Here is an 18,880-nt window from a genome sequence, read left to right on the forward strand (position 1 = left end):
GTGTGTGTGTGTGTGTGTGTGTGTGTGTGTGTGTGTGTGTGTGTGTGTGTGTGTGTGTGTGTGTGTGTGTGTGTGTGTAGGTATAGAAGGGTCAGTAGAGTCAGAAGGGCCATGCTTGGCCACACTTTGAAGTGATGGTTTGTTATGCAGTTGTTGAGGGGAAACAATAACAGATCCTCTTAAACTCTGACCCCATAGGAGAGAGTGATGGGAGTGCCGAGCTCATTTGCTCTCAAACAGACGCTCGCCCTAAAAACCATCCCCACACTCACAAGGATCCTGCTGACCTTCCAAAGTGTGACATTGGCTGTGCGGAGAGTCTGCTTGGAGTGAAGAACATAGCACTTCCATCTGAAGATTTGTTTTCCTTTATAAAGGTACTTTCAGAACCATAATGTTAACTTGAGTTCACTCTCTTCTTCTCCTCGCTCCCCCACCTGAGTTTTTAGGTCTTCAGTTTCTCTTTGTAACAGTTTACCTGACTTTTACAACTAGCGCCATATTAAAAGCTTCCCTTCTAGTCAATTATTCTTCCAAGGTTGTATCTCAGAGCTAGAGTGTTTAGAATAAAATTGCTGTGATGTTTCTGATGAGAAGTCATTGCAAGGAACACAAACCTCACTTTAACATAGATTGGCTCATCACTGTGGAGTCTGTGGAGCCATGCTCATTCTCTGTCACGAGATAAGAACCAGGCAAAAACTAGGGCCAAGCCACAGTTCTTTGTTGGCTTGAAGAGGAATATATGGTAGAAGGAAGTAGTCCAGCATCGTGAAGATGCACTAACCTCACACCTGCTATTAATATTAGTAGGAAATTTGAAAATTGTAAATGTCATGATTATGTAAACATTTCTTAACATATACTTGTTTTTCAGCATAAAATCGCAACATGGGAAGACTGGAATAAACTCATTCAGCTCCTCACTGAATTCCAAAAGCAGAATGTCGATTTTTTGTATAGTAATCTTGAATTCATTCTGCCATTGCCAGTTCACATCATTCCAGAATCAAAAGACCATGGTATTTTGCCTGTAACTTCATGTGCCCCACCAGCGAGGAAGAATGAGAATCCTCTGAAAACCCAGCACTCTGAAGAAGGCAGTTCTCTGGTAAAGGCCAAGAAGACGAGGCGTCAGAAGAAGATGATCACGTTGGATGACAGCGACTTGTTTGACACTAGTTTGAATTATTCCGATGAAGGTGTTAGTTGGCCATCAGCCATTCCACCCTCAAGCTCAGAAGAGAGTAGCTCTGCCCTCAAACCGAGTGCCAAAGGGAAGAAAAAGAAACCCTTGGAATCCAACCTATTTGTTTCTCTTCCTCCTGAAACTCTGGACCAACAAAAATGCCCTGCTCTTGTTTCTCATTGTTTAAATTCACTAACTGAATTTATGGATAATATGTCTTTCTTAGATTCCCTTTTACCTGATCGAAGGGAACAAAAAGAATTTGGTAAAAATGAAGACTTTAACTGGACGAATGGCAAGGTCAAAAATGGCCTTTGTGATGAGTTTAGGCAAGAGCCCAGTGATGGCTGCACTTGCCGAGGCTCAGAAGAGCTGAAGGCGGTCGTGGAAGCGCTCAGTTTTACCAAGTGCTGTTCCATGATTTCAGAAGTTTTGGAAACTTCTTTGAACTCTTGCAAGAAGTTAGGAAAAGATCCAACCAGGGACCTCACTTTGTGTATTTCAGAACAGAGAAATAACGCGTACTTCAGTCAGTCTGCCGCAGATGTGGGGTAAGTCTGAGTCCTTTTTTTAGTTGAATTTTTGTCGATATGGTTTCTCCTTGTAGTGCCTTTGTTTCCCAGTATATTCTCCCTGCTTCTCCCACCTGGAGAGCCATAACAAGAATCCAGTATTTTTTTGAGTGTAATAGAAACATGGGGAGGAAATGATCCCTCGGGTTGAATTTTCTAATCTTCTAACACCACAGATGCTTAGGTCATGACATATACTGTGAATTCATTACTACACAGCAGAAGACGAAGTTTTCTATGCTGATGGTGCCATGTACAGTAAAAGATACTGATTTCAGTTTGATATTTCATTAGCTTTCCTGTGTCATTAAAATTCTTCTTGATGTACAGTAAAAATAGACTTTGTATATTTTATATTTGTGTGCAAGTATTTAAAATAACAAAAAGCCTGGGTTACAAACTGTATGTTTGGTTGTGATAGCTCTTCTTTCGGCTGATGTTTTTGCTGCCTGGAGCTGAAACAGATGATGAGAGTCCAGGTTGGACAGGTAGGTAGGATCAGGGCCAGATTAGGGAGGAGCCTCAAGTGCTGGACAGACCTATGGTCAATTAATGCAATAGACATTTAAGAGCCATTGAGGATTTTTGAACAGAAGAATCATGTGATGAAAGCAATATCTGGAAAAAAGTTCGTTTTTGTAGCAGTGTAAGATGAAAGAGAAATCAGTTTGAGTGTTCAGTTCTGTTTTTATTGGATATATATCTATATCTATATCTATCTATCTATATATATATAAAAGATTAATTATTTCCTTTTTAACTTGCAGCAAAGCACAGAAGAGGTTGGCAGTCGTAAAAGCTGTATTTTCTGGTAAGTCTCTTCTAAACCTGGGGAGCAGCAGGCAGGCCAGCCTCGCTGAATACTTACCGGCCCTCCGGAGCATCTGTAGGACGGAGAAGTTAAAAGAACAAGAAAGGAATAAGAGAAGGTAAAGCTCTGAGAATGCTTCTGTGGCCTGTCTTCATTAGATGAAAAGAGACATGACCAAACTATTTCTTCTTCTTTCCCTTTTGATAGGTTCCTGCACTATTTTGAAGGAATTCATCTTGACATACCCAAAGACACTGTGAGCCGTTTGGCAGCTGACTTCCCCTAGTGTTCTGTGCTGATGGTGCCATGTACAGTAAAAGATACTGATTACAGTTTGATAGTTCATTGATTTTCCTGTGTCATTAAATTTCTTCTTGATGTACAGTAAAAATAGACTTTGTATATTTTATATTTGTTTGCAAGTATTTAAAATAACAGAAAGCCTGGGTTACAAACTGTATATTTGGTTGTGATAGCTCTTCTTTAGACTGATGTTTTTGTACTTTTCTCTTGTCTGATCTGACCTTTTTTTTTTAAACTTTATTTCTTTGTGGATGAGTATGTTATTTCTTCTGGAGTGTAGATTTAACCCAGATGTGTCCAGAAATGTTTGTGTTCCAAGTTATTCTCAAAAATTTTCTCCTTCACTGCCACCCTGTTCCACTGACAGGACCAGGGCTTCTTTTAATTTAATTATGAATTTCAGTAGCAGGACAATTTCTTCCAAAATAGATTTTGCAGAATTCACCCCCAGCTTGTTTGACTTTGTTGTTGAAAACATGCATGTTGCTAATTTAAGACTTTTAGAACCACGTACCATAGACATACTTTGAAGAGAACTTAATTTCAAGAGTGAAGGAATTGACTTTAATTCTAAAATGGAAGTTTTCCCTATTGCCTTGATATTTAGTGATATTGGATTATCTAGACAGTGGAGTTTTATAAATATTTTTCTGCTATCATCTTTGTCAACCTACCAATTGTTTTGTACATTTTTCTACCTTTTTATACCTTTGATGTGTAATATTTCATAAAGATTTTAACAAAGTTTCATATGACTGAACATTTTATATACCTTTTTCAAGATTAATTGAATTTGGTCATATTTGGATGAATTATTCTTGATCAGTTTGTATCTTGAGGTGACTGAATTCCTGTATTTTTCCAAATAACTGTTAAGGTATTTCCTTTTAAGATTTTGCTTTCTGATTAAAGAAGGAAAATGTAATTAAATGATTTAAAATATGGTCAAGTTGTACTTGAAATTACTTTGCAAATGGTTCAACCAACTCTACTTTTTAAAAATTTTTTAAAAATTAATTTATTTTGAATTATCAACAATCACTTCCATAAGCTTTTGAATTTTAAATTTTTCTCCCCCTCTCTCCCTACCTTCCTCTCCAAGACAGCACACGCAATCTGATATAGGCTATACATATACATTCCTATTAAACACATTTTCAAATTAGTGATGTTGTAAGTAATAATTAGAACTAATAGGAGGAACCACCAGAAAGAGGAAACAAAACAGAAGAAAAAAAAATAGCAAATAGTATGCTTCAATCTGCATTCAAACTCCATAGTTCTTTCTTTGTATGTGGACAGCATTTTCCACCATGAGGCCTTTGGAGATGTCTTTGATCCTTGTATTGCTGAAAAGGGTTGAGTCTATCAATATTAGTCATCCCATAATGTAACTGTGCACAACATTCTCCTGGTTCTGCTCACTTCACTCAGCATCAGACCCTATAAGTCTTTCCAGGTTTTTCTGAAGTCAACCTGTTCATCATTTCTTATAGCACAACTGTATTCCATTACATTCATATACCACAACTTGTTCAGTCATTCCCCAATTGAGGGCGTCTTCTCAATTTCCAATTCTTTGCCACCACAAAAAGAGCTGCTATAAATATTTTTGTACATGTGGGTCCTTTTCCCATTTGTATGATCTCTTTGGGATATAGCCCTAGAAGTGCTATTGCTGGGTCAAAGGGTATGCACATTTTTATAGCGCTTTGGGCATAGTTTGCTCTCCAAAATGGTTAGATCATTTCACAACTCCACCAACAATACATTAGTGTTCCAATTTTCCCACATCTTCTCCAACATTTATCATTTTCCTGTTTTGTCAGGTTGGCCAATCTGATAGGTGTGATGTGGTACATCAGAGTTGTTTTGATTTGCATTTCTCTAATCAATATAACCAACTCTACTTTTAAATGAATCATAAATTAGAAATATCTTCCTGATTTTTTCCATCAAATAAAAAATCCTTTATTAGTCACTTACTATGTGCCAGCCTTTTGACTTAGGCATCTCAGATAACTAAATAGGTTATACATTTACAAAATTAATATTCAGGGACACAGATTAATAAAGTAGAAAATTAATATTATTTAAAATATGAGAAACTCATAGATGCTTAGGAAAGTTTTATCAACAAATGGAACCCAAAGAAATTATACGTGGTTACAATATTGTAGTTGAAAAAAAATCACTAAAAAGCAACCAGTCTCTGAGTAATTGAAAAACCATTGGTAACCTTAGAAAATAGATAATGAAACAAAATGAATCTTTAGTTGGATACTTGTATGGCTGTAGTTTTCCTTAACTGGTTTCTGAATATTAAAGGAATAGGAAATCTTAATGTAGTATTGGAAATCTTTGATCATTGTGCACATTTTCCAAACTTTTCTTAAGTATCAAGTTAGTATATTGGTTTAATTAATGGCCAAAGGAAAGCTTCATTGGTATTTTGAAAAAGAACTATAGGCATATAATTTTGGGGGGCACATGTCACTTTTGGCTTTGAAAAGGTAAAAGTAAGTGACATTTGCTGAAAGAGCTTCTTGTGAGGCTGTAAATGAGCTTTCTCTGGATCATGATTTTATTGGTATTCGGAGCTACCTGTGAAGAGCGACCTCTCCACAATGCAGGTCAGCACTTCCTTGAAACTTAAGAGCAGAAGGTTTCTTAGCCCTCCCGGGGTTATGGGACTTAGGCAGGATCATCTAGTTAGCATGGGTCAGACATGGGACTTGAACCTAGGGCTTCCTGCCTCCAGGGATAGTCCACTTTACCACTCTGCCTCTGACTGGTAGTTAAGAGTAAGTATTCCTCCCCGCCCCCCAATAATATTTCTCAAGACAATAAAGGGATGTAGGAAGACAAACAGTGCCTCATTTCAGTAAAATAATTACAGAAGGTACTTAAAGTGATCTGATAAAATAATAGAATTTAATGGGGCACTTTTTCTTTACACAATCTTAGGTGCCAATATATCTTTGGTTATTTTATGTCATCTGGAGGAACGCATCTTGGAAAAGAGTCCTATGTGATTGCCTCAGTTTTACCCATGAACAGCTCGGCTCCCAACATTCCATTCAAGTCATAGTTCTATACATCACAGTGATGTGGAAATGAGCTTGGGTTCTTGAGGACCCACCAGGAGAGCACAAGGTCTGGCAGTTCTATAAGAAAGGTGAGCTTAAAGTATGGTATCCGCAGCACATTGTACAGCAATGTCTAAGGACCATCTCCACAAGTTTGGCCAATAAGTTGATAGGATTTTTTTTTTTTTTTTTTTGCATGGGGTGGGGGGATGAGGACAGCAACTCAGGAAGATTATTAAGATCTGCAGAAGGAGATACAATCTGCATTGGTGGAGGGAACAGTCATATCATTGAAACAACAAAGCAAATAGGGCAAAAGGATACATTTAAACTGACTTAGATGATTTTAATATTCTCGAGAAAAGAAATGTGGCTTTGTAAACTTTGACCCATAATGTATGCCAAAGGCATGAACTGTGATTCTTGGCTTTTTTAAAAAAAATTTTTTCCAGTGAAGCATTTATTTTCTCTTCCTCACCCATAGAAAAACAAAATAAGACCTTGTAATACATGCATACTCAAGGAATTGACCATGTTCCAAAATGTATCTCATTCTACATGTTGGCTTTTATGTTACAAGTTCAAAGAAACAAACTTTGACTAGGAACATTGATTTGACTTCTAAGTTGTGTGGTTTCAGCTTTTTTGATCAAGTAACATCAGTAAAAAATAGAGTATTTCTTATACATAACCTGTGTAATTGTTCTAGTTGTACTATTTCACTAAAAGGTCCTCCATTGATAGGAGATACAATTAATGCAGGGGTGCTTGGAATCATGTAACTCTGGAGTCACTTTTTTTTTTTTTTTTTTTTTTGCTTTTTGGTGAGGCAATCGGGGTTAAGTGATTTGCCCAAGGTCAGATAGCTAGTGTCAGGTGTCTGCGGGCACATTTGAACTCAGGTCCTCCTGATTATCAACTGCGCCACCTAGCTGCCCCTTGCAGTCACATTTTCAATTACACATCCGCAAGCTTGTCAGTGAAGGTACTATTTCAGTCTTTGTGGTTTAGAAACCACACCTTTTTATATTGTATCTTTTAAAAATGTTTTATTGGTGCTTCTTTTTATATGATTGTCACTTCCCAATGATTCCTGCTTCCTCCCTCACCCCATAGAACCCTTCCTTCTAATGAATTAAGTATAGTCAAACCTCATTCCACACCTCTTGACCAACGCCTGTGCTGAGATGGGGCATGTTTCACCATTAAGAGTTTTGAAGTCATGATTGGTTGTAAGTAAGGTGAATTTTAGTGTGTGTAAAAAGGATTGTTATTCCTTTTTAGATAATAGTTCTAGAATCCTAGAAAATATTTCCCACGAATTATGGTTGAAAACATCACCACGCTTGCATGGTGAGATATAGGGATGACATAATGTACGCCTGTGCTGTGCTAGGTCATGACAATATTGCTAAAGTTAACCTGTGAGCTTAATGTCGGCAAGATGCCTTCTTTGTCTGTTGCCCTATAAAGCAAGTGGGCACTGGTCAGTGAGTGGGGACCCTCGTGGGGTGAATGCACAAGCTGGAATGCTGTATGCGCCTTGATCGGCCCCCATCAAGGCTTGGGAGGAGATTTAGGGGAGTACACAAACTGTGCTTGTCTCAACTGACCCCCTTCACGCCAGCCCCTGCGAGAAGGGTTGTTAGGGAATGCTATAGGGGCTGGTGCTCCCATTATCAACAACACTCTTTTGAGAAGACTGGACTATAATGAAATAAGCTTATTTAACCCCTCCGAAGCCATCTTCCTGTCTGACCAGATCAAAAGTGAACCTGGGCTAGAACACCTGTTAATGTTAGGAGCCCCCTCTGTTCTCCTGACCCAAAATGGTGTTCCCTGTGTGTTTATCTGTGAAACACTGGTCACCAAATTTGTATCAGAGTTCTGAAGTCTTTATTTGATACTTTAAAAAAGTTTTTACTATGTTAAGCCCTGGTAACAAATGAATGAATGAATAAAAACATATGTTAAGGTAAGGCTCATTCTGCGAAGCACTGTGTTAAGTGCTTAGTATGCAAAAAGAAAAGAGAGACGGTTCTTGCTCTCAAGGTGCTCATAGTCTAATGGGGAGAAGTAAAACACAGAGGGGGCTTCTATTGCAGTGCAGATGAAAAAAGACCAATGGTTCTGAGGATGGAGTCTGGCAGAAGAAGGCCTGATTGTGGGCCTGGAAAGCAATCCAGTTTGGTGAGTGTATAAATGGGAAATAAGGCTGGCCAGTGCTTTTCTTTAAAAATTATTATTAAATTTATTTTTAGTTTTTAACATTCTCTTTTATAAGATTTTGAGTTCTAAATTTTTCCCCTCCCCGCTCCCCGACGGCATGCAATCTGAGATAGGCTATACCTATACAATTATATTAAACAAATTTCCATACTAGTCACATTGTGAAAGCAGTGCTCCTTTTTTAAAAACGTTATTTGAACTGATGAAGCCTTACCTTGCAGCACCAAGGACTTTGATGGTGAGAACTCTTTTCTGGGTCTTAAAGTAACCATGAGAAGAGAGGGCCTGGTCTCCATGGGAGGTGCATGCCCACCATACTTGCTGCAGGAGAGGCTGAGGGCCACTGGATCTCTAGAGGTCAGGGGTTCTGAGCCACAGTGGCCTGGGCCATAGTTCAAGTTAACACATCAATGCACAGTGCCTGGCACATGGGAGATACTAGATAAATATTTATTGACCAATTCGTTGACAGTGTGTGTGTTGGGGGGGAGGGTGGATGTGCCAGGTTACCTAAAGAAGGGGTAAACCAGCCCAGGTTGGAATCAGGTCAAAACCCCTGCAACATCAGGAGTGGGGATCGGGGCTGTGACTAGCCCTGGCACTTCCAGCCTAGAGGACCCAGGCTTAGAAAACAAAATGACATTATTCCTGGTGAGCTGATAGGGCTGGAAAACCACAATCTCAAAAGAAACAAAACTGCAAAAGACTCATCAGTATGCTACTTGTAGAACAACACGGCAGCTGCCAATCAGGCTGTCAACTGTTCATATTCCTCCCCAGGGACTCTAGAAGTAAGACTATACTACAAAGATGCTATTGATCAGGAAAAGGCTTTTCTGAACTGTTTTAAATTTAGATAAACTTTTTTTGGGGGGAGGGGTTGGGCAATGGGGTGAAGTGACTCGCCCAGGGTCACATAGCTAATAAGCGTTATATGTCTGAGGCCACATCTGAACTCAGGTCCTCCTGAATCCAGGGCCAGTGCTCTATCCACTGCATCACCAAGCTGCCCCTAGATAAACTTTTAACGATAGCTTTTGTTTTCACATCAGCAACATTTCCCATTGTACTCCTTTCTTCACTCTGCACACCCCTCCAGAGAAAGTCCCATATAAAGTATTGGGGATAGGAACTGGATCTATGGTTTCATTGAGATAAGGAACTCCCAGGTGAGGAAATTCCTTCTACCAATGTATGTAAGAACCTTCCCTGCAACTCAGTTTTAGGGTGCCTAGGGTAGTGTCAAACTCAAATAGAAACAGCCAAGCATACATAAGGATCCCTATGGCATCATATTGACCTAGAAAACCACATATTAACACGTTTTATTGCATGTTTGTTTTGTTAAATATGTCCCAATTACATTTTAATCTTATTCCATGGCACTCCAGAATATTGCCAGCAGGCTGTTTGACCCCTCTGGCTTACAGCAAGGAGAGGTTAACTGATTGATGAGGGTCTTATAACCCAAAGGAGAAGACTCAAATTCAGGTCTTCCTTACTTCAAGGACAGCTTCCTATTATCACAGAGGCCATGGAGGGAAGTAAAGTATAAGACCAGAAAAGCAGAAAGGGACCAGGTTGTAAAGGCTTTTTAAGAATCAAAAACCTTAAGAAAGGCAAAAAGAAAACAAATAATTAAAACACAATAGGCTTTGTCACTAAAGCAAAAGAGCTTTAATTATTCCAGTATCTCCTGGAAAAGTCACAGACATTAAAAACCCACACACAATGGGAATACACTTCCTTTGTTGATCTGCAGTGTAATTATACCTATGGCACACCTTTCAAGGGGGATGGTGATAGGCCTGTTTTGTGCTGTTCAGGCACCATCACCTGAGAGGACAGACAGGTAACTCTAGCACTGGGCGCCTAGCAGCATTCTAAAAACTGATCTGACATCATTTCTTAGGTGATCGCTAAAAAAAAGTATGAGCCATCTAGGTGTCTAAAATTCCCAATTTCAACCAATCATGTTCTCCCAGCCTTTGATATGAAAAATCAAAAAGTGGATAAGCTGCCAATCTTAGAAATGCTGCTAGTAAGAGCTGATGATAATTGAGACTCTTAATGGAGAACCTCCAATGCCTTCTTCTTCTCTCAACACAGACAGGATCTTGGTCCTAACCTGAGGCCAGGGAAGTTACTCTGAATTGCTCAAGATCACCCAGCTGGTAGAACTGTCACCAAACAAAAATCATGTCTGCTGCTTCTCAAAGGGGAGGAAGGGGGATGCCATGAGTTTCTGCCCGGCAGCTTGTAGACCTCTCGCCCCGACTCTAAGCCCTCCTGGCTGGGTGTCAGCTCTATCCACAGAGGCTGATGCAAAGGCACCTCTTCTACATCCAGTCCTGAAGAAACGAAGAAGAGGGTGACGAGCTGCTGGAGGACTGATGGGAAGGAAAGTCGGGGAAACCCCAAGGCCCGGGTTTGGAAATGTTTCTTTGTTGCCAACTTAAGTGGCCATGGTGCTGAGAGTTAGAAGGCCATCAATTTAGAGCTAGAAGGGCTTAGAATTAGAGGCCGTGGCGTCCAGCCCCTTTGTTTCACAGATATGGAAGCTGAGGTGACTTGCCCAGGCTCACACAAGGAGAAAGTATACGTAGTAGGACTTGAACCCAGAGATTTCGGATTCCAACTCCAGTGCTCTCTCCACTACACTATGCTGTGAGCAAGATAAGGTTTAAGAGCCTCTGCCTTGCGCCATCTTGCATCTAGGAAAAGCTTTATGAATGAGGGCCGAACACCAAGAGTTCATAAAAAGCCACTGCTTGCAGCAGGGAATCCCACAATTCTTCCTTTCTTTCTCTTACGTCAGTCTTTACCATGCTTCTATAGCGCATCACACTCTTAGAGGGGAAGGACACCCGGGACCCTGCTTTCAGTGCAGAGTCTGACAGAAACTGCCGGACCACAGCCATGCCGCTAGTCCGTACATTCCCAAGCATCAAATCAAAGTGTTTCCCTACCATATTCCGGCTCATGCTCAACACCCGATGGTGGCCATCTTGAGAAAACGTTTTGTTTAACAAGGAATACAGCATGGCCTCCACAACATGGTAATGTAATGCAATCGGAAACAAAGCTGTCTGCTGAAGAGAAAATATTCTTTTTTCCAAAATATAGAAATCTGCTTCAGGGATTTCTGAAACTACTGAAGAAATCTAAAAGCAAGGAAGAATCACAGAGAAGTCATTGGTGAGTCACTTTTTTCCCCTTAGCACATCATTATTTCCTAACACCAAAACTATTTAATCACTTTTACCCTGACTTTAGTAGTTGTATATATTTGATACAGAAAGATTAGATTATCCTTCAGTACTGTTGCATTACTCTGTGTTCTTTTTAAAAATTGGATTTTATTCAGAGTTGACACTAGAAATGATATTTTTACCATCAACAGGAACTAACTTTTCATAAGTGGGTTTTATAATGGGAAAACAGCCATGTGGGAGCCAGGAGCCGGGGCCACACCAGGCCTGGATCTCTCACTAAACAGCTGGAGAAAGTTTGGGCAAGTCCTGGAGCTTCAGTCACCTCATGGATAGGATGGCAACTGAGCAAGATGATCATGGGTCTTGTACCAATCTACAGTGACTATTTACCACATGATGTTTTCAAATCAACATTTGCTGAACTTGCTTTTCTTTCTTTTTCTCTTAATAAATGTATTTAAGATTAATATTCATTTTTTTAAAAAAAGTCTGAGTTCTGAATTTTCTCCCTCCCTCCCATCCTTCCCTACTCACTGAGAAGGCAAGAAATGTGATATCATGCAAAACATTTCCATATTAGCCAAGTTGCAAAAAAAAAAAAAAAAAAAAGGCAGGAAAAATAAAGGGGAAAAAAATACTTCAATCTGCACTTCCGACTCATCAGTTTTTCTCTGGAGGTTGATAGCATTTTTCATCATAAGTCCTTTGGAATTGTCTTGGGTCATTTTATTGATCAGACAAGTCTTTCACAGTTGATTATCATTACAATGTTGCTGTTATTGTGTACAACGTTATGCTCACTTCACTTTATATCAATTCATATAAGTCTTCCCAGGTTTTTCTGATAGCATTCTATCATGATCATATACCGCAACTGGTTTAGCCATTCCGCGATCGATGAGCATTCCCTCAATTTCCAACTCTTTGTCACCACAAAAAGAGCTGCTAGAGATATTTTTGTACATACAGGTCCTTTTCGTTTTTCTTTGATCTCTTTGGGATATAGACCTAGTAGTAGTATTGCTGGGTCAAAGGTTAGGCACAGTTTTATAGCCCTTTAGACATAGCTCCAAATTGTTCTCCAGAATGGTTGAATCAGTGCACAACTCCACCAACAGTGAATTAGTGTTCCTATTTTTCCATATCCCCTCCAGCATTTATCATTTCCTTTTTCTGTCTTATTAACCAACCTAGTGGGTGTGAGGTGGCACCTCAGAGTTGTTTTAATTTGCCTTTCTTTAATCAATGGTGACTTAGAGCATTTTTATGTAATAATTGATAGCTTTGATTTCTTCTTCTGAAAACTGACTGTTCATATTCTTTATTTATGAATTGGAGAATGATTTGTATTTTTATAAATTTGACTCAGTTCCCTATGTATTTGAGAAATGAGGCCTTTATCAGAGGAACTTGCTGTAAAAAAATTTTTCCTCCCAGTTTCTTACCTTCCTTCTAATCTTGGCTGCATTGGTTTTGTTTGTACAAAAACTTTTTAATTGAATATAATCAAAATGATTTATTTTTCTTCCCTTGAGCCTCTCTATCTCTTGTTTGGTTGTAAATTTCTCCCTTATCCATGGATCTAACAAGTAAAATTTTCCATGATTCCCTAATTTCTTTCTTTTTCTTTAAATAAAAAAAAATGGGACAAAACTCAGGAGACCTGGGTCCTAATTCTACCTTTGCCAGCTGTTAGTTTACAGGCAAAGTCACTTGTCTCCAATGGCAACATGAAGATATAGCCACAAAGCAATTGGTAAGACCTGCCCTGTCTACCTCTTCCAGTCAATGTGAGCATTAGATGAAAACATGGAGGCCCTTTCAAAAGTTAGACATGGATAACAAGCCTGATTTGGAGGCAGGAAGATCCACGACTAGGTGAATACCCCCCACCTCTGACCCTAACTGTGTGACTGTAGGCAAGTCAATTCACCTTAACTGGGATTTATTTTTCTCATCTGTAAAATAGGAATAACAGAATCTGTAGCTACTACCATCACCAGGCCACTGTGAGACTTAGACAAGATAATGTATGTAAAGAGCTCGGCACACTTTAAAGTCTTATATAAATGTCAATTATCATTACGTAAAATGGTGATGATTTTCTGAAAAATTTACAATACTGTAACTTAGTACTATTTTTTCCAGTGCTTACTAATAAAATTTTAGTCCTACTCAATTGTAAAAATGGTATTTCTAAAGACAACTGTGCACGAAGATCCAATGGGATAGAAGATCCAGTGGGATCCAGGTGAAGACAAACATAAAAAGAATAGATGGGGTCTAAGAACTATACCACAATTCTCTTTGTCCTACTCTTCCTTACAGTATGAGGACATAGATTAAGCTGCAAAGAGGGCTTTGGGAGCTAGACACTGGGAAAGACAACTTACTCACCGTTTCCAGATACACAGATGGTGTGAAGGTTTCTTTCATCAGTTTAAAGTTACTTCTTTGTTGCCAATCGAGAACCATTAGTTTGCTATCAAGATGAGCCCACGCAATTTTTTCTTTGCCAAAAACAACAGATACAATACTATTAGCTGCCTAAAACAAATAAAAAATATGGTTCAACTGCTAACATCCTTGAAGAGTGTAGGCACTGTAAAAGATTCCCTTTATATAGATGGCATACCTGGTCACTCTCTAAGCGCCTAGTCTTCCGTTTCCCACAAATAATATGGGTAATATACCAAGCATAAGAGGAAGCAATCACAACATTTTTAAGGCCTGAAAAGCACTATAATATGAGCTTTAGGACACGACCATGCTTTGCCTGGACAGATGCTACTGAAGACATAAGAATTATATCCTCTAAACCCTTTCATTCCCCGGTAGTAAGCCAGGGAATTATATTCAGAAATAAGGGATGGAAACCAATTTTTGAATCTGTTGGAAGCAACAGAGCTAAGTCTTGCTTTGGGAACAATACAAAAGCCCTACTGAAAGACAGACATTCTTCTTCAACTGCGCTGGAAAAGAAAAACTGCCTTTCTCATTTTTTTCTAACAGGTCATGGGTATTGTCAGAACCTGTTTAACATCAACACCTTTCACAGGCCCACAGGTGATGGAGTTGTCCTTACCTGTAAGTAACTGATGATTGAGAAGACACAGAAAAACAAAAAGAAACACGTGAATTTATATTTTATTAGTTATAGATATATTTATATATATATTTGAAAACCTCATACAAAAATGTGCAAGACATTCAGTCTACAGAAAAGCACAGGGGTTTATTCTCACAAGTCAGGCTGTGTGTTTTGTTGGTGATAAAGATAAACACAAGGCTGAATGTGCAGAGATGTGCGGCCCCTCTGCAGTAATTCCACAGCCATCAAGGTGGGCACCACTGGTAGAAGTCATTCCCGAACGCTTTCTCTTTCAATGATTATTTAATGTCTTGCCTGCTGGATCAAGTTCAACTCCCTGACCTTCCCAAACTAGCTCCGGCCTGAACTCTCTATTTCAGCCAAACTGGCCTGCTCACCACTGCCTACGTACAACAGTCCATCTCCTAGCTCCATGGCTTTGCTCAGGCTGTTGTCCAAGCCTTCCTCACCTCTGCCTTTTAGAATCCCTAGCTATCAGCTAAAGCGACGTCTCCTACAGGAAGCCAGTCTGATTTCGACATCTGCTAATGCCCTCTCCCCTAGAAATTAAACGCTTTATGTATTTTATATTTAGGTTTTCTACACACAGACGTGACTTTGTACAAGTCACATCACCTCTAGGCCTGTTTCCTCATCTTTAATATGAAGGGTTTGGCTTCTAAAGTCTCTTCTTGTTCTAAATCTAAATACATATAAGTTGCATTTCCCCATGAGAATATAAGCTCCTTGAGGGCAAGGACTATTTCATTTTCTTTCTTCTTTTAGCATCATTCCGTGCTCTGAAATCTGGCCCCAATATAGCTGAGTAACTTAGTTTTTCACCACCTCCCTCACATGCCTCCCCACTTTGTTCCAGCCACATTCTCCGATTCCTCTATTTGCCATCCCTCAAACAAGCTAGTTTTATCCCCACTTCTTCATTTTTGCTCACTCCCTCTCCTCCTTTCCAGATCGTGCCCATTCTTCAAGATCAAGGAAGCTTTCCCTGACTAATCAAGCCCACAGTTTTCTCACAGTCTTCTTCACTTCTTGGCTCACTGACGACACTTAGTTTCTTAATACTCAGCATATATTGCCGATGAAGTGTATGGGTATATATTAAGTGTATCTGTATGGGCTTTGTACCTCCAAATAGATAAGAGGCTCTTGAGGACAGGGACAATGTCTTTTTATCACCCAGTGCCTAGGACATTGATTTACACAGAATATGTAAGACAGATTTTAAGAAAAAGGCATACCTTAAGCTTCTTTTTTTCTATTCCTGGTTTGGCAACCTTTGTTAATGACCAGTTGTCCAGTGTTCTTTTCTCTTTTTTATTAGTTTTCGATACTGGCTGTAGAATTGAGTCACACACTTTCACTGTAATTTTGTACTGAAACAAGGGCACGTCCAATAAGCTCTCCAAATCTTGGAAAGGCCCATGCTTTTCCCTGTGCTTTACAATGTTGACAGACTTCCTTCCTCGAAGAAATGTGAAAGCAGCGAGTTCGTTCACAGACGCTGTATTGAGCACCTGCAAAATAGCTGATTTCTCTTCAGAAGAGTAGAGGCCTTCCAACTTTTTTCCAGTGTCCTTTAAGCTCTCATCTGACGGGGTTGAAACAAAGTCTGTTTTCTTCAATGGTGCTATCGATTTTCTCTGACAGCAGGACAGCAAAGGCTGGTACAGAGATGGGCACGTTGCAACCTGAAAATATTTCCACTTTCCTAAAATGGAAAAAAAAATGGGTCACATAGTTAATTGGAACTATAGGATCACATATTTAAAGCTGAAAGGATTTAAGAGTTCATCAAGTCCAGTATTTCTTAATTCAGGGTCTGGGAACTTAGTTTTGTTTTTTTTTTTAATATTTTGAACCATACTTCAATATGATTGGTTTTCTTTGTAATCTCATGTATTTTATTTTATGCATTTAAACTATGATCCTGAGAAAGAGATTGCCAAAGGAGCCCGACACAAACAAAAGTTAAGAGCCTATAAGTAACCCAACTCCCTCACTTTACCTAGGAGGAAATAAGAGTCCCAGAGAAGTACAGGAACTTGCCCAAAGGCACCCAGCAGTAAGGTCATAAATGGTAGGGCTAGAATTTGAACCCAAGCCCTCTTAATCCAGATCCAACACTCTTGCCACCAGACATCAGTGGTCCCCAGATTCCTTTCTCCTTTCTAACTAGGTGTAGGCCCTAAGTTTTATTTCCTATGTACTCAGATGTATTTATTTGTGTGTGCTTGAGGGAATGGGGGGACAGAATATATAAAGCTAAATTTTATTCCCTCTAAAGAGCTTCATCCTCAATGCAAAACAACCTTAGACTGGGCAAGTCTGCAGAAAGGGCCTGTAGAGGTAGTGGAGCCAAGATAGCCAATTAGGGGCAGTCACTCAGCTGAACTCTCCCAATATTTCCTTCTAAAGGACTGTAAGTAACACCTCAAATCAAATTTTCGAGCGGCACAGCAAACAAAAGGTTGGGGTAAGACATTTTTCAGGCCTAAGAAAACTTAAAGAGTCTGTGGCATTGGGGTAGAGGCCTGTCTGTGGCCCAGACACGGGGTAGTGGTATTAGTGGTGGCAGAAGCAGTTTACAGAGCTCTCAGCCCAGAGATGGTTGAAGGGGTCAGACAACTGTTCAGAAAGAGATTACTGGGGACCCTTTGCTAGCACTGGGTACAGCTGGTGCTGATTGGCAACTCCATTGCCCATATGCAGTTCTGGGTCCCAGTTCCAGGGCAGAGAGGAGCACTGGAGGTTAGCACAAGGCAGCAGGGGCTCTAGTCACTGTTTCAAAGCCGTGAGGATCACTAGCCCTTTCAGCGGCAGGGGGCCTGAGGCCTTTCTTTCCTGGGTAAAGACTAGAGCACAAATCACACCTTTCCCTGGATCACATTACCTTGGATGCACCAAAAACTTGTAAGAACCCCGGAACTTGCTGTGAAAACACCAGCTTGAAAAAGTCTAAAGTTTGGCACAGTGCCTCCCCACCCCAAGGTGATCAGAGGTTCAAAGTAAAAAAAAAAAAAAAGGCTAGAAAAATAAGCAAACAACAATCAAAAGTAAAGAATTTGACCATAAAAAGCTACTATGGTGGCAAGGAAGACAGAGACACAAACTCAGACCACTATACCAACGTGAAAACAGCGACATAAAAAGCCTCAAAGAAAAATACTAACTGGAACCAAACCCAACAAGAAAAAAACATAGCAAGATTTGTATGAACTGATAAAAAGTGAAGTGAGAAGAACCGGGAGATCATTGTGCACAGTAACGGCGATGTTCTAATGACGAATAAGATAAAAGACTTGGCTACTCTGATCAATACAATGATCCAAGGCAATTCCAAAGGACATATGATGAAAAAAATGCTATCCATTTCCAGAGAAAGAACTGACGAACTCCGAGTGCAAACTGAAGTATAATTCTCAGTTTATTTTTAAAATATAATACAGAATATATATAATATATAGATATAATATATAAAACATATAATACAGAAACGTTGTACATGATTTCACATGTATAATTCATATATTGCTTGTCTTCTCAATAGATGGGGGAGAGGGTGGGAAGGAGGGAGTGAATCTGGAACTCAAAATTTAAAAGGAAAAGAATGCTAAAAATAAGTAATAAATTGAAATGTTTAAAGAAAAAAAGAAAGGTCCTGCAAACACTCCATGTGTAATGGGGGGAGGGAGGGGAAGGGGCGGTGGAAGATACGAGTGGGGGAAAGGGGGGGAGGAAGAGAGGGGAAAGACCAGAAGGAAAGGAGAGGGGGATGGGAAGACGAGGATAAGGAGAGAGGAAGAGGGGAGGGAGGAGGGGGAGGGGAAAGGAGAGGAGGGGAGAGAAGGGATGGCGAGGAGGAGGGGGAGGGGAGGAGGACGTCCGGACGAGGCACGAGCTGTCAAGGCTTGGGGGAGGGGAGCGGTCACTCTCCGGGCCTGAGGGCCAGTGGGGCACAGAAGTGTCCGGACAGGACGGACACAGCGTCATCCGCCACGCACTTAGGGCCTTCTTACCTCCCGGGAACAGACGCAGGACGCCCGGAAAGCTCATGTTAAAATCGCCGCGTTTCCTGCCACCTGCCCTTACTTCCGGCCGGGGTTGCGCTTTTAGAAGACGGCTTCCGGCCCTGGAGCTCTGCACAAACGTTCCGGCCTGCAGTCCGGGTTCCGGGAGAGGAGAAGGGGACGAGGAGGCGCTCTGGTGCACCCTGACGGCCAGGCTTGGGCATGACGGGGGCGGGGCTTTCTCCCAGAGCAGAAGCTACCATGATCCTTTGAATGGGCTCCCCAGCAGTAAAAAAATTTTTTAGAACACCCCAGCCCATATTGTGTACTTATTTATGTAAATACTTATTAAC

General features: G+C 40.3%; 2 protein-coding genes across 3 annotated transcripts; one reads left to right on the forward strand and one right to left on the reverse strand.

The window, feature by feature from the left end:
• The first annotated feature begins 92 nt into the window (after nucleotides 1-92).
• On the forward strand, nucleotides 93-3,655 carry LOC114040588 (ATPase family AAA domain-containing protein 5-like). Its single transcript, XM_027858703.1, has 4 exons — nucleotides 93-377; nucleotides 878-1,740; nucleotides 2,529-2,690; nucleotides 2,780-3,655. Exons 2-4 carry the CDS (start codon nucleotides 1,145-1,147, stop codon nucleotides 2,856-2,858), a joined length of 837 nt encoding a protein of 278 aa, XP_027714504.1. The 5' UTR covers nucleotides 93-377; nucleotides 878-1,144; the 3' UTR covers nucleotides 2,859-3,655.
• Nucleotides 3,656-9,847: 6,192 nt separating this feature from the next.
• LOC114040587 (transcription elongation factor, mitochondrial-like) lies at nucleotides 9,848-18,613 on the reverse strand. Of its 2 annotated transcripts, XM_027858702.1 has the most exons (5): nucleotides 18,537-18,613; nucleotides 15,759-16,228; nucleotides 13,806-13,955; nucleotides 11,163-11,357; nucleotides 9,848-10,544 (listed from the first exon to the last, which is right to left on the reverse strand). In XM_027858702.1, exons 1-5 carry the CDS (start codon nucleotides 18,571-18,573, stop codon nucleotides 10,533-10,535), a joined length of 864 nt encoding a protein of 287 aa, XP_027714503.1. In that variant the 5' UTR covers nucleotides 18,574-18,613; the 3' UTR covers nucleotides 9,848-10,532. The 2 variants fall into 2 exon arrangements, with proteins under 2 accessions (XP_027714503.1, XP_027714501.1); XM_027858700.1 differs by having other exon boundaries at nucleotides 9,848-11,357.
• Between the last annotated feature and the right edge of the window lie 267 nt (nucleotides 18,614-18,880).

The sequence above is a fragment of the Vombatus ursinus genome, unplaced genomic scaffold (assembly GCF_900497805.2).
Source record: "Vombatus ursinus unplaced genomic scaffold, bare-nosed wombat genome assembly UNPS02013709.1, whole genome shotgun sequence".
Taxonomy (NCBI): Eukaryota; Metazoa; Chordata; class Mammalia; order Diprotodontia; family Vombatidae; genus Vombatus; species Vombatus ursinus.

Excerpts from the sequence above, each read along its gene's own strand:
- LOC114040588 (XM_027858703.1), top strand. The coding sequence starts at position 1,145 with ATGATCACGTTGGATGACAGCGACTTGTTTGACACTAGTTTGAATTAT. Across the intron at positions 1,741-2,528 it reads CAGTCTGCCGCAGATGTGGG|CAAAGCACAGAAGAGGTTGG; the intron begins GTAAGTCTGAGT and ends TTTAACTTGCAG. Across the intron at positions 2,691-2,779 it reads CAAGAAAGGAATAAGAGAAG|GTTCCTGCACTATTTTGAAG; the intron begins GTAAAGCTCTGA and ends CCCTTTTGATAG.
- LOC114040587 (XM_027858700.1), bottom strand. The coding sequence starts at position 18,573 with ATGAGCTTTCCGGGCGTCCTGCGTCTGTTCCCGGGAG. Across the intron at positions 13,956-15,758 it reads TAGAAAAAAAGAAGCTTAAG|GCAGCTAATAGTATTGTATC; the intron begins GTATGCCTTTTT and ends TATTTGTTTTAG. Across the intron at positions 11,358-13,805 it reads CATCTGTGTATCTGGAAACG|ATTTCTTCAGTAGTTTCAGA; the intron begins GTGAGTAAGTTG and ends CCTTGCTTTTAG.